At 43.8% G+C, this 14,944-nt stretch overlaps 1 protein-coding gene across 5 annotated transcripts in view; it reads left to right on the top strand.

Annotated features, from left to right (window-relative positions):
- The window catches only part of ATL2 (atlastin GTPase 2), a 127,410-nt gene that overhangs the window by 111,270 nt on the left and 1,196 nt on the right, over window positions 1-14,944 (top strand). For 2 of the 5 annotated variants that reach the window (XM_040351073.1, XM_040351077.1), the window contains 2 exons: window positions 10,950-10,964; window positions 14,470-14,890. The exons of 1 other annotated variant lie outside the window; for it this stretch is intronic. In XM_040351073.1, coding sequence (XP_040207007.1) covers window positions 10,950-10,964; window positions 14,470-14,577 — 123 coding nt within the window. In that variant the 3' untranslated portion in view covers window positions 14,578-14,890. Of the gene's footprint in view, window positions 1-10,949; window positions 10,965-14,469; window positions 14,892-14,944 lie in introns of those variants that run through there. 2 more of the 5 variants (XM_040351076.1, XM_040351075.1) reach the window with 2 other exon arrangements.

Here is a 14,944-nt window from a genome sequence, read left to right as displayed (position 1 = left end):
TGTAAATGTCATTCTATTTGGGCTTTGAGTGACTCGGGGTACACATACACATGAATTGTGACTCCCAGAAAAGGTTTATGTTTGTCTATTCTGAATATCATTCAGATCATTTGTTGCAGGATGTAATGTAGAGTAAAATGGTGTGACTTTTAAATTCCCTTCAAGAAAGTAGCCATTCATTGTAGGATATCTTGATCTGACCATTGGGTTATACTGCCTCCTCCAGGAGTGGGACACAAAACAAAAACACAGTTTAGAGCCAGCCCATGATGCTGGTCAATCCCCCCCAACTGCTAGATGCAGCTCAGGTTTTAAAGCTGAGGAGTAGGGATCTAAGCTTCTTGCTAAAAAATCTTTCATCTCAGAATATGGTGAGCAATCACGCTCTCCTTTCCCCTTTTATTTTCCCTTCCCTGAACGGCTATACTTGGCAGTTCTGGTCAGCCAAGTGTAAAGTCCCCAGGCAACCTCTGGTTTTGGCTAAGGGAGGCGTGCTGATAACCTGATAGTCAATATGGCACGTGCGGCCTCCCCTCTCTCCAGGGTGGTAGGTGTGGGTCTGAGGCTGTGGGGGGTGGGGTACACAGGGGGACTAATTTACTTGAGAGAGCTCTCTGCTCGGCCCCTGTTTAGGGCTTCACCTCTTAAAAACGCTTGAAGCCTACTGGAACCTGGAAGCTGTGGCCCTTCTGCGACGTTGCTTCCACCTGTGCACATCTGTAGAAGGTGGAAGTGATGTGACTGAGATCATGGTTTGTGATCTGCTGGACCTGAATGCCATAACTACCATGTTTCCCTAAGGCTTTGCCCTTCTAGGGCCCTACCCCCATGCTGTGCAGACTTTGAAGTGGAAGTGATGTCAATGGGAGACTCTTGTCCTCTCTAGCTTGCTTCACCGTGGCACCTGCAGATAAACGGCTGGGTAGTTGCTTCCTTTGGCCTGCAGCTCTCAGTGGGTAGTATGGTGGCAAGAAGACAGTGTGGCACACTTTCTTTGCTAGCTGCTGTTCCTGGATTTGTCACATCTGGGATGCCATCTGCACAGCATCTATATGTTGATGGAGTTCCTTTTTATTCTACAGGGGGACAACAAGTTTGTTGGGCACCTTTTTCTTCCTGATCGTGGCACTGTTTTAGCAGCTGTATAGCAACAAATGGTGCCCCTTCCCCATCTTTGGGCCCCCGCGGTCACCTTAACTTACAACCTGTTTTTAATGAAGTCTTCTACTTGGTTTGGCAGTTTCCCTTGGCTTCACCCCAGGAGGATTTCCCTACATTCTTGCAGGCTTACGGGCCAGGTAACACCCTGCTTACCAATTACAGAAGTTGTATTTATACCTTTGCACCTTCTCCTGCATTGAGCCTCACACCATGTTTGTACTGATGACTCAACCTTTCCGTTTTTACCAGTATTATCCTCAAGTATAGGCTCCTTTAGGGTCCCTGATGAAGTAAAAATCTACGCTTCTTCTTCCGTAGTTTCCTTCTGCCTTCCCTTCAGAGACTTAAGAACCCTGACAGTAGTTTTCTCCTTCCTAACAAATAATTGTGCTCATTGGGGTGTCTTAAATGTTGTCTTCCAGAACTGTGGATCCAGCAAGGATCGTCCCTACTGGATGTAGCCCTTTTCAGTGGGGATGCATTGAGGACCCCACTTTTGGAGCGATCGGCCCTTGATGACCTTGTTCCACTATTATGTAACCTGCCTTGGCAGTGATATTTGCTGGTCAGATTTCCACTGTCTGGGTTTATGCCCACAGAAGAAACCTGTTCGCTGTAAAAGACTACTCCCAGTTATTGGAGCTTTTGGATGCCAACGTGCTGGTATGCCCTTTGAGGACAGCATAATTTTACAGCTGCCCTGGACACCCTTGAGATGGGTGCCACTGATGGTAAGGGTACCTATTTAGTCCAGCAGAGGAAGCCTTTGACTTTCCTATGGATGATGTCACTGCTCCAGGCTTTCCCAGCCATTGTCCAGTGTCTCTCCTCTCCCCAGTAGTCACTGGCTGCAACACGGGATCACGGTGCTGAACCAGATGTATTTTTTTTACACAGGTTGGTCAGCATAGGTTTTAGGAAGGGGACATTTTTAAGAATAGTTTAGTTTAGGGTGGAATTCTACTTTTAACTCCCAAGTCTGTTTCATCTTTTGGCTTTGAGGGCCATCAAGGGAATATTCTAGGCACTGGCTTTTCTCCAGAGCCTGGTGGCCTTCCCTTCTTTGTACTATGTGTGTTTTGGTTTCCTCGTTATTATTTCCTGTGCTTTATTTTGCAGGGTTTTTTTTATTCTGGGCTGTTGGCCTTTTTCTATGAAGAACCCCTTCTGGCCACACACATGAATGCAATGGTGTGGAGTATTGGAGTCTTTTTTTTTTTTTTCCTTCCAACTTGTTTTTGGCTTCTACCTCCGTTAAGACATGGTTCCCTGTCTTTCTGTCCAGCTCCAGTGGCTCTTGTGGAAGTCCTCTCTTCCTTATTTTTTGTGCTGTGAGGGTTATCTCTCTGTGGTTGCCTCACTGCTTTTGTGATGGGCCTTTATCCTCTGAAACCTGACTATTGCATGTTCCTCAGTCAGGTGACCTATCATATGGGGTTGGTTATACTTCCATTTTTGCAGCCTGTGAGTTGTTAGCATGTACTTGGAGTTGTTTTTTTTCCAACCCCCTTCTCCCTACACTGCATTGGGACATTCTAGTGGTCGGAGGTCAATGTGTCCAGTGAAGGGAAGAGTTTTTTTTTTTTTTTGTTTTTTTTTTGTACTCTATGTAATATTAATAAAGTAATTTTCCCCTGTGTTCATTGAGGGTCATGACACTCGCCATTCTGCTTGTTATATCTGTGCCCAATTCTTAGTCTCTATGCACTGCTTTGTGACTGAGCTGTCTTCTAACATTTGGGGGGGTTTGGCCACAGTCGGGGGCCGCCACTAGGCGGGTCCTTTTTTATGTTTTGAGCCTAGCGTCCAAATCCTGAAGTTGTAGCTATAACCCAATAATCAATATGTCAGCTGTGTCCTTCAAGGAACACAAAGAAAAGGATTTTATATTTAATGCCAAAAAATCCTATTTTGAGGAGGTAGCAGGCGTAAGCAACACAAACTTGATAGAACCTAGACTTTACTGCTGCGTGGTGCCAGTATTTCCTATACTGACCAGATCCTATCTTGAGCAGGGAAGGGTTAGAACCTCTGTCAATTTTAATTTCCATTGTGTCTTTTCCCAGATACCCAGCAAGTGAGATGCAATCTCCCTGTAGTAAGTTTACTTCCTAGACATTTTGTTGCTGGAACAACAAGTAGAGAGGACTCTTAATTGGGACACCATTTCCAATGATGACTTGGTCAGTAGTCACCTAGACAAAGTGGAAGAGAGTACTTCAAATAGGGACATAGACTGAAGTAAAGATGTGACGGAGGTTCTAACCATATTCTAGTCTACCTAAAAGTATTAGAAATTGTAAAAAAAGTGGGAGATTTATCAAGAGATTTGTTTTTACATTTTTTTTCTGAAGATAACTTGCAAAATTGGCTAGAAGTTGTGACTAGATTTTTACGCCTCACTTCGTAAATGGTGACATTCGTGCTTTAATTTTGTTCAGTGACTTTTCTGTAAGGATTGAATTTAGGTGTAAAGGTTGTGCTTTACTTCACTTTGAAGCAACGCACCTTTTTTTCTTTTACCATTTTTTTATTTTGTTTTGATTCTTTAAATAAAACTGAAAATTAATCCTGAGTAACCCATAAAATGTATATAAAGCAGAAAATCAAAAGTGCTTGGTGTATCGTGAAATTGCAGCACTATTTATGTCATAGTTTTATAACCCCTAATATTTGTTTATTTTCATCTTTTATTTTTTTTTTATTAATCAAAAAGATGTTGGTACATACATTTTCAGTAGTCCTCTGGCCTAAGTAAGATTCTTTGCAAGATTTCATTAATGGAAATGGCAGATTTTTTTTGTAGCTTCGAGTTCATCATTGTAAAAACAAGTTCGATCTGTTCCTGCGGTACCACAGAAATTGTGCAGCGTTACTGGAATATTATATAAACATTGCAATATCCTTTTGGTTTAAAAAGGGTAAAAAAAGGCAGCCTTACCCATTACCCTTGCATGTTGTGCTTGTGGTCATTAAGTGTTGGTGATAACACAAAGCAGATGTGCGTTATTTACAAGAAAAGATGTGAAAAACACTTGAAGCTCAGAAAGGTGCAGGAGCTACTTTGCTGCGTTTGTCACATTCAAAGTAGCGGGCTGCCCTATGTGTGTAGTGTGACCCTCGGTGAAAGAAATGTGCACGCCGATGATGCCTGGTGTCGCGAATCCTAGTTTGAATGAGGCTACTAAGGAGAGAAGGCAGTCCTGCTACCAAAATTGAAAGTCTTCTTTCAGTGCAGCTTAGGAGCAAAAATGGTAAATGTCATAGTGTAGGGTTTTTTTTTTTCCTTACAATTGTGATTAAACATATGACTGTATCACACTTCCATGACCCATGCAACGATGTGTGAAATTTTCTTCAGTGGTGTATGCTTGAATGAGGGAAAAATGTTCTTGACAGTACTTTGTGTGAGTGACTGGGTAATAAATGGCTCCATACAAAACATTTTAGAGGGAGTGATAATGAGACTTATCCCAATATGTAAAATTTCCACACAATTTAGTTGTTCCTTCCATTTGGTATGTTGCTTCGCTCTGATAGGTGAGTTCTGCGGTCTTCCTTTTTTGTCATAGGAGGATACCTGCCTGCCTCTGACAAGCACATGGTAGACCTGTACTGCGCCATTGGTAGAAGCAAGTGTGTTCTAGTCCTTGGATAGATGCACCTAGTGCTGCTCGTCCTCCATACAGTATATTTTTTTCCGCACGAAAATGGGCTGTTCCTAGAAAGCCTTTCTCTATTCTTGATCAAGCCATTTGGTCTAACTCAGAGAGCTTCTCTCCTCCTCCTCCTGACAACTTTTTGGCCTTGTACCCTATGGAAAGGGAGTATGGAAATTGACTGTTGGACCCAGTCCACTATGGACCCAGCTATTCTGGCACTAAATCATTGATCTACTTTTTTTTATTGACAGCATTCCCTCCTTTTAAGGATTCTGTTGATAGGCATTTGGAGATGCTTTTAAAGTTCTCCTTTGCTTTTAAAAATGTTCTTGCCTGCATCTGGCTATTGCCATCTTGTCGGCTGCCCAGAACAAGACAAACTGAACTGGAGAAATCAAGTTGACTTTTTCCAAACTCTCCAAATATAGATGATCTAATCTTGCTGCAAGATTACTGTATGGATATGATCTGTTCACCCCTGCAGGGCATCATCATCTACTGCAGGTCCTTCACCTTGTAGCAGACCCTCCACTTCTAAGCTCACTACACCTTCTCGTAAACCTTCACAATGAAAGTTTGCCCTTTCCCCCGGAGAGGGGCATATGCAGAGGAATGCCTCCTCAAAATTGCTCTACCCTAGAACAAAGACATCTTGGCTTGCTTTCCTTCCTGTATCATTGGGCTCTTAAACGAAACCCTGAGCTTTCATATCCCAGTACCCTGGAGACCCCCCTTTGTTTTCACAAAGCTGCTGAGTGAAATTTTTGGAAAAAAAAAAAAAAATATGTATTCACACCCCCTTCCCCGAAGTTGATACTGAATACTTCTCGGGCACTGCCCCACATTATATTACTTAAGACAGCCCTCAAAATTTCCACTCGCCTACTAGCATTTGGCGAGTGGATTTAAGCTGGGGCGAGTGATGACAGGGCTGCATGACCAATCTCCCTCCAATCTGTGCCTACACTTAGAGTCCCGATGAGATTGGCGGCCGAAGAGGAAAGGTGCATGCTCGGGAAAAGTAGTCTGGTGAGCCGCGCACAGGCAGAGCAGTACACAGGTGCTCTCCTTACAATTCTCATTAAGCCATGGGACCCAACAGTATGACCTCTCTGAGCCTGCCCCCCTCCCCCGGGCCCCGACCAATGTAGCTGGAGAGCAGAAAGTAATGAGTGAGGTGGAGAATTGCAAAAATTACCACTTTGGTGCAGCGCTCACTGAAAGTTGCCCTGACATGAGAGTGGCAGCCTTCTAGTTTGTGCAGTTTTCTTCTCCTTGTGCTCTATGTAAGTGTCCAAGTTTAGCCTGAGCACTGTGAGCAGACTGGTCTCAATGTGTGCTGTGCGGTGTCAGTGTGCGCTGTGCTAAGGTGTCAATGGCTGTGCAGTTGTGTGGATCTCAGCGCTGGATTGTACTCCCTCCCGCTGTGCTGCAGCTCCTCTCCTCTCTGCCAGCCTGAATAAAAGGGGGAAGTGGGGACATGCAAGTGTGGAGCCGCACACACAGGCTCCTGATGATGAGATGAATGGGAGAGAGAGGATGGATGGGAGTTGCAGAGGAGACAGCAAGAGAATGGGGAAGAGACCAAGTTCTAGTGCCCTGTCCCTCTGGTCTGCCCCCAGTGCCCTGTCCCATTTTGTTAAAGTTGTTGTTGGTAATATTTAATTTTGTAACTTGAGGCACAGGGCAGTGTATGAATTAGGTGGGGCAACTGGTGGCGAGTAACTCTTGAGGCCTGGCTAGTAGCTCAGGACTTGAAATTTTGAGCCCTGACTTAAGATATCTGGTTCTAATCCTGAATTTTTTTTTTTCCCATTCCTTTAAGCAAAACATTTTATCTATTTCTGTCCCCATGTTCAGGCACATACCGGTACTGTCATTGGCACTCTTCGTTTGCTTCTTCTATAATTTCCCCCAGGCTCTGCTTTGGGACAGCCAGTGCCCAGCTTCTCCACTAAAAGTCACTGAATTGCTCCTCAATATGCAGGAAGTTTTACATCCTGTAGTGCTACTCCGTCGGGAACTGCTGACTTGTGGTTCTTTTCCCTCTTCGTAGAAGCAGCCAGGCAAGCCTCAACATTCACTCCTTTTGGCTCAAACAGCTTAGGGATTTATTTATTTATTTTTCCCCCTAAGTTTATTGCGGAGTAACTTGGATGGGCTTAAGGAGGCTGTGGAATACTCCAGAACACTGAACGAGAATGCGAGGATACTCTTTCCTGAAGTTATGCAGATCACTTCCCCCATACGCTCTACATTTTATTATATTAGGTAATAATCGCTTAGTGTGATGCTGGGGAACTTTGTTCTAAAAATTCTTATTCTTTATCCTACAACTTCCACACAAATAGCCCTCAGTATTCTGCAGGTCTTTTGTTGGGAATTGTATATTTTTTTTCCTAAACCACATTCTACACATTTCATATGCATTCTCTTCCAAAAAATAAGCTCCTCTAATCATCATCTCTGGGAATGTCTTCTCCTTTCTCATGTCTTGCTTTTGAAGGCTTGTCAACCAGCTTTGATTCCCTTATAAGTGGAGTCACTACTGTCGCCTATGGTTGCCTGCTGCATATTACCTTGTGAACGACCCCTCTTACGTTCCTCACAGGACATTCCCTCTCTAGGTTTCCTCCCCGCTCTTCTACCTGGCTGGGAGGCTATTCCCCCCCCCCCCCTAGGGTTTCTGCCTTCAGGGAACAAGTCCTACCTTTCCTATTTTAGTCAAGCTTCTCAAGATATACAGCATCTGAATCCTGGCCTCACAAGTTGCAAGGTTCACAATTCCAAGCTGTTTGAGCCTCTGCTCATATGTACTTCTGCTGTTGTCAGTTAGGGTTCATTGGCCCTTCTTTTCTTTTTTTTTTCTGTGCACCTATTGCTGCTGTTTTTTTTTGTTTTTTTTTCTGCTCACCCCTCTGTTGATTGATTTGAGGCGTCCCATGGTCTAAGAATGGATTCCTGTGCCCTGTAGTGTGTGATTAAGATAATAAGAAATTTTAAGTGGCTGTAAATGCTTATCTTTGTGTACAGTACAGGACTGACTTCTCTTTTTGCCCAAAAAAATAAAATGTAGGCAAGCTCAATATAAACCCCTTGTATTCCCAACAGGCCAATTTTTGTGTAAAAACGGTACCAAGAGCCCCATTTTATGTCTTGTTCTTTTGAGGGGCATGTGACTGTAGGTACTTAAAAAAAAAAAAAAAACAGTCTGAGGAATGGGGTAGCAACAGAAAAACACTAGGATAATATGTTCATGCAAAAATAAAATTAAAAAAAAGCTCTGAAGCCACTTGACCTTGTGGGACTTAAAGCGGTAGTTCCCCCTCCAAAATTTTTTTACCCTTAGATTGATGCTCATTTTGTCTAGGGGAATCGGCTAGTTGTTTTAAAATCGACGCTGTACTTACCGTTGTAGAAAGCGATCTTCTACTCCGCTTCCGGGTATGGGTCTTTGGGAGTGGGCGTTCCTTTTTGATTGACAGGCTTCCGAGGGTCGCATCCATCGCGTCACGAGTAGCCGAACGTCGGCGCGGCTCTATACGGCGCCTGCGCACCGACGTTTGGCTACTTTTGGAAAATCGTGACGCGATGGATGCGACCGTCGGAAGCCTGTCGATCAAGAAGGAACGCCCATCCCCGGAAACCAAACGGAGAAGATCGGTCGATTTTAAAACAACTAGCCGATTCCCCTAGACAAAATGAGCATAAGACTATATAGGTAAAAAAAAATTTGGAGGGGGAACTACCGCTTTAAACTTTCCAGCCTTGTGCATCATGAGGATTACTGAATCAGAGATGCCTCTGGCTCTTGGAACCTGGGCTTTACAAACCATGCAATTAAAACTAGGAACCTTGAAGCATGCTAGTAAACTGAAACCAAAGATTCGGATGATCTGGAAAAGTCAAGCTTCCACCAAAAGTATGATCGGGTTGGAGTACCACACCTGTCTAGACCAGTATAAAGCTATGAGGATCACTGGAATTTGCTCCATCTAAATCAAGCTGCGCTAGTCATAAAGAGCCATCGGGGCATCCATTTCTTCCACTGGAGGAACCCTGTACCTGGAGCCAAACTGGTCCAAGCCAAACATACAACTTTCACGTGTGTGTACACAAATTTTGTGTGTATAAGTTTACATACCCTGGCAGAATTTATGATTTCTTGGCCATTTTTCAGATGATATGAATAACACAAAAACATCTTTCACTCATGGTTAGTGTTTGGTAAAAAATGACTTCAACCAATCAATTGTGTTTACTTTCTTTAAATCATAATAGCAACAGAAACTACCCAACTGACCCTGATCAAAAGTTTACATACCCTGGTGATTTTGGCCTGATAACATGCACACAAGTTGACACAAAGGGGTTTGAATGGCTATTAAATATAACCATCCTCGCCTGTGATCTGTTTGCTTGTAATTAGTGTGTGTGTGTGTGTGTGTGTGTATGTAAAAGATCAAGATTAATGCGTTTCTGGACTCCTGACAGACCCTTGCATCTTTCATCCAGTGCTGCACTGACCATTCTGGATTTTGAGTAATGGGGAAAGCAAAAGAATTGTCAAAGGATCTGCGGGAAAGGGTAGTTGAACTGTAAAAAAACAGGAAAGGGATATAAAAAGATATCCAAGGAATTGAGAATGCTGTGAATCAGCAGTGTTCAAACTCTAATCAAGAAGTGGAAAATGAGGGGTTCTGTTGAAACCAAACCACGGTCAGGTAGACCAACTAAAATTTCAGCCACAACTGCCAGGAAAATTGTTTAGGATGCCAAGAAAAACCCACAAATAACTTTTGGGTGAAATACAGGACTGAAGAAAACATGTAGTGTGGCTATTTTAAGATGCACAATAAGAATAAGGAGGCACTTGAAGAAAGATGGGCTGCATGGTCAAGTCAGAAGTCAGAAGAAAGCCATTACTACGCAAATGCCACAAAGTATCCCGCTTACAATCCACCAAACAGCACAGAGACACGCCTCAAACCTTCTTACAGTCATTTTGTCTGATGAGACCAAAATTTAGTTTTTTTGCCACAACCATAAACGCTACATTTTGGAGTCAACAAGGCCTATGATGAATGGTACACCATTCCTACTGTGAAACACGGAGGTGTTTTGGGGATGTGTGAGCTACAAAAGGCACAGGAAATTTGGTCAAAATTGATGGCAAGATGAATGCAGTATGTTATCAAAAAATACTGGAGGAACATTTTCATTCAGCAGCCAGGAAGCTGCATATGGGAAGTACTTGGACATTCTAACATGACAATGATCCAAAACACAAGGCAAAGTCAACCTGTCATTGGCTACAGCAGAATAAAGTAAAGGTTCTGGATTGGCCATCTCAGTCTCCTGACCTCAATATCATTGAGCCACTCTGGGGGAGATCTCAAACGTGCAGTTCATGCAAGACAGCCCAATAATTTACAGGAACTGGAGGCTTTACCATCTGAGAAGATAAGGAGCCCCATCAACAAATGCCACCAAAGACTTCAAGCTACCATTGATGTTAAAGAGACAATACATGGTATTAAGAACCAGGGTATGTAAAGTTTTTTTGATCAGGGTCATTTGGGTAATTCCTGCTGGGATTATGAATAAAAGAGTAAACACAGTTGATTGATAATAAATGGATTCAGCCAAACACTAACCATGGGCGAAATAAATATTTTTGTGTTATCATTCATATTCTCTGATAAATGGCCAAGAAATCAAATTCTGCCAGGGTATGTAAACTTAGGAGCACAGCTGTTTTTGGCTGGTTTTAGGCTGTAGCTGCTTTCTAAAGAAAACTACAATTTTGCACCCTGTCCATTTTGTTGCACCTGGAATACATTTTGTTGATTTAGCCTCTGTGCGATTTGTCATGTGACTTTGTACACCTAAAAACATTTATCGGAAGCTGCCAAAGAACAGGGTTATAGTCCTGAACGCATTTAGTTTCTGATGTGTTTCCTACATGGTAAGAATGAGAGTGCCAGCTCATTTCCAGATCTGTTTTGTATATTTTTTTTCCCTAGGATCTCCATTTTATTTTCCTGCTAATGTTATTCTATCCTTTTTAATCACTTAACAATTCTCCCCTTCCCTTATTCTTTGTCTTTTTACTCTGCTGCACAGAGGAGTCCCAAAAAGGTGAGGTGCTGTTGTCATTCTTTGAGGCATAGTTCAGGACTGAATGGCATGTGGTCTGGCCATGGTAGAGGGTCCTATATGTGGTACATTTAACAAGGTCTCTGATCTAGCAGTTTCTTAGGAAGAGGCCACAGATAAGGACAAATTGGCTAAGACTGGCCATACACTGTTCAAATCTTGGTCGGTTCAGGAGAAACCGGCTGAGATTCGAACCATTAATGGGCAGGCTCAATGTACCAAGTGGATCGATCAATCAATGGGTACAACCAGCCTGCCCGATTTGCTTCTGATTATCGCAAGTGGCTGCTAGTGATAATTGCTTACTTCTCCCAGTGGGGGGCGGCTTCCCCTACCTGCCCCCGTCAGGAGCAGACAATGTCTCGGCAGGAGGGATTCCCCCTGTCAGCACTGTCTGTGTTGATGGAGGAATTGGTGAAAATTTCTCCTGCAGTCACAGGTTGCAGGAAAGAAATTCACACATCTATGCCAACCTATGAACACTGATTGGGTAAATCCTCTAGTATAGCTCTAAATCAAGCGAAAGTGGGATTTATTAAGCAAATTACTGACCGCATTAAGCCTAGTACACACAATCAAGAAAAAAATACAGCTTTCAAAGCGATTGTCCCATAATCTGATTAGTACACAGCTTTCGATAGTTGATCAGGACAGGTCATGCAAAATTATCCGCAGGGACAAGCACGAAAAATGCTCTTGTACAATACCAGATTGTATGATTTTTTTTTATTCTTATTTAATCAGTACAGTTTTCATCTGACAACACAATACATCCAAATTTTTATTCCGGTGTATGAGAATCTTCGTAACTTTAGTAACTGCTTCATTTATGATATTGAGACTAGCATGCAAAAAAACACCAAAAACGGACGATCAATCGTCCGATAAGCACATATATAGTACAATTGATTCAGGAATTTTTAACATTGTTTTTTTTTTTTTGCAATCTGTTTCTTAGCTTCTGAATCTTAGCTGTTATCTTAGACCAGGGCTTGACAAATTGGCTTTGAATCTAGGAGCCAGCTAAAAAAAAAGTTAGGCGCCAGGTTTATTGACGTAACTAGGGCTGGTATCGGTCCCCCCTCCACTAACTACAGACCCCCCCCCCCACACTAAGTCCAGACCCCCTCCTGCAGTATAGATCCCCCTCACAAAGTACAGACCCCCATCCCGCATTATAGATTCCCCTTACTAAGTACAGACCCTCCTCCCGCAGTATAGATCCCCTCACTAAGTACAGACACCATCATTGCAGACCTCCATCTATCAATGCAGACCCCCCCCCCCATCCATCAGTGTACACCCCCCACAGTGCACCCGCCCTCAGTGCAGACCCCCCCTCTCCATCCGTGTAGGCTCCCCCACAGTGTAGACCCCCATCAATGCAGACCCCCCCCTCAGTGCAGATCCCCCCCCCCATCAATGTAGACCCCCCCCCTCAGTGCACCCCCTCTCCATCAGTGTAGGCCCCCACAGTGCACCCCCCCCCCCTTCCCTCCCATAGCGCCCCCCAGCACATGTCTATTTGGACTACATTAAAACATTTACAGACCTCAGAACAGCGCAGGATAAGCACAGCGGAGTGTGTTCCCTCGGACCCCCCTCCTCCTCCGTAAGCAGAGAGGAGAGGAGAGGGGGGCGGCTTCCGTCCGTTCCGCTGTGTGGGGGCGAGGACTGTGTGACGAGTAGTGTTAGCCGGCGGCACCGCTCGCTAACACTACTCGTCGCACAATCCGTCGTGGGGTCCAAGGCACACACACTCCGCTGTGCCTATCCCGCGCTGTTCTGAGGTCTGTAAATGTTTTACTGTAGTCCATGTGTCACCCGGTGCGGAGAGGAGCATGGCGCTGGGAAACCACTGACTCCGGGTCCCCGATGTTCTCGAGGCGCCTCCCACAATACCTTGGGGCAGGGCGACAGCAGCAGTGGGGATGACAGGCCGCCGAGGATCCCCAGCTGGACTTCACTCTACTAGCCACTCGTTCCTCCCTCTGTGTCAGCCGCTGCTGTGCCACTCTCTTCCTGCTCCATCCCTGCTTATACCACTAATCATGTTCATGGCCAAGACCCCGCAACCCGCCCTGTAGCAGAGGCACCTGTCATGGATCAAAGCCCAGGCGCCAGGGTGAAATACCTGGCGCCTGAGATTTGTCAAGCCCTGTCTTCGACAGTGGTCTGGAGCAGTCAGGCATTTATCGCATGGTACTGGTCAGAGCATAATCTATACTGGTCCGGTGGTATTTCTAATTCTTTAATCATGCTGCCATCTTATAGCAGATTTATCCCATTGCTTTACTCCCCCTATACAATAAGTCTTACCAGTTGTAGCCATTAATATTTAGTTTGGAACACTGTAACCGTTTGTTGCACATTTTAGGCTTTCAGTAGCTCCGTACCAGCACTAAACAAGAAGTTCCTGTTCTTCAGCCCCTTTGAAAGCATATCAACAGGGGGGTTAGCTTTTTCAGGCAAAGCGTTGTTGTAAATTTCTATTGCTAATAATTATCCACAAATCATACACTGACCAGCCATAACATTATGACCACTGACAGGTTAGGCTTCATGTACACGGGATGTTTTTACAAACTTTTTTTTTTACCGTCCTGCTAGCGCACCACACCAGTGTGAAAGCCTTGCATAGCAGCGGATGTTTGAGGGTGGTTAGCAGGCGCTATTTTTAGCGCAATAGCGCCTGCAAAACGACCCAGTGTGAAAGGGGTCTTAGAGCTGGTTCATAAGTTTTATTGAGGAAGGTGGCCTGGTCTGATGAATTCAAGAATGGTTTTGGGAGCAAAATGAGTTTGAGGTGTTGACTTGGCCTTCCCGTTTTCCACATCTCAGTCCAATCAAGCATCTCTGGTATGTGCTGTGAAAACAAGTCCAATCCACCTCCCAACTTACAGAACTTGTAGGAGCATTTTCTGATAACTTGGTGCAAAGTACAAATCAACAATATACTTTAGGTGCCAAACGAACATGCCAGCTTTAGGCCCTGGTCACATTGGCATTAACAGCAGGAGTTTAAGGTGCATTTTTTTTTTTAATGCTCCTTGGAATCCTAGTAAAGCAATCTGTAATTGATAATATGGACAGCCCACAGAGCTCTTTACATGAAGTGTTAAAGGCTCTCCACTCCTTCCATTTAAGTCTGTGGCAATGTGACACCATGTGTCTGCGCTTTGTTCTGGGGTATGCCTTTACCATTTTGGGGACCGGTTTTTAGCAAGCGCTATAGTTTAGATTTACAGATGCAAGACCTCGCTCAAAATACTGGATGCCAAACATTGGGACTATATTGCTTAGAGAACGCTCCTGTGCCAGTCTTCGCTGTCCCATCACCCTGTAGAAAAATAATGGTGGTATGAGTACTATGGCCAAAGACAAGATGCCTTTCAGGGCTGAAATGTACCTCAATTTTTCCTCTTTCACTCCCTTCTATCCTTTCCTATGGACTTTCTGTACCTAACCAACCACTTCAATGTTCCAGGTCTTTTCCAAACTCTACGAAGTTTGTAAACGTCGTCTGGGTCGCCAAGCTTTCATTTCCAAACCAAGACACAGAAGGTCATCAAACAATAACAAGAAGAAAAATTAAAGCATACATTCACCTTTACTTTCCTTTTCTGAGACATTTTGTTTTTGGGACAGTTATCAAAACTGGTGTAACACGCTTATTACAATTTCCTGAGTTCTTACAGGACTGGAAACCAGTGTGCCTCCAGCTGTCCATTCCCAGCATGCTTTGCCAGCTGGAGAGTCACAGGTTCCCTGCCCTTGACATATGGAATTATGCTATGTGTACTATTCATAGTTTTTATTTTCATTTTTTTCACAAATTCACAGGGTGAGAGGTGTTTTAGAGCACAAGTTTTATTTTTATTTTTTCATTTATTTACATTGCATGCCATTTTTGCCTTATGTTTTATTTTTCATCTTTTTTTGCTTTTATTTTATTCATTTTA

Source organism: Rana temporaria, chromosome 4 (genome assembly GCF_905171775.1).
Source record: "Rana temporaria chromosome 4, aRanTem1.1, whole genome shotgun sequence".
Classification (NCBI taxonomy): domain Eukaryota; kingdom Metazoa; phylum Chordata; class Amphibia; order Anura; family Ranidae; genus Rana; species Rana temporaria.
Note: the sequence above shows the minus strand (reverse complement) of the source record. Positions and strands in the feature narration are given on the sequence as shown.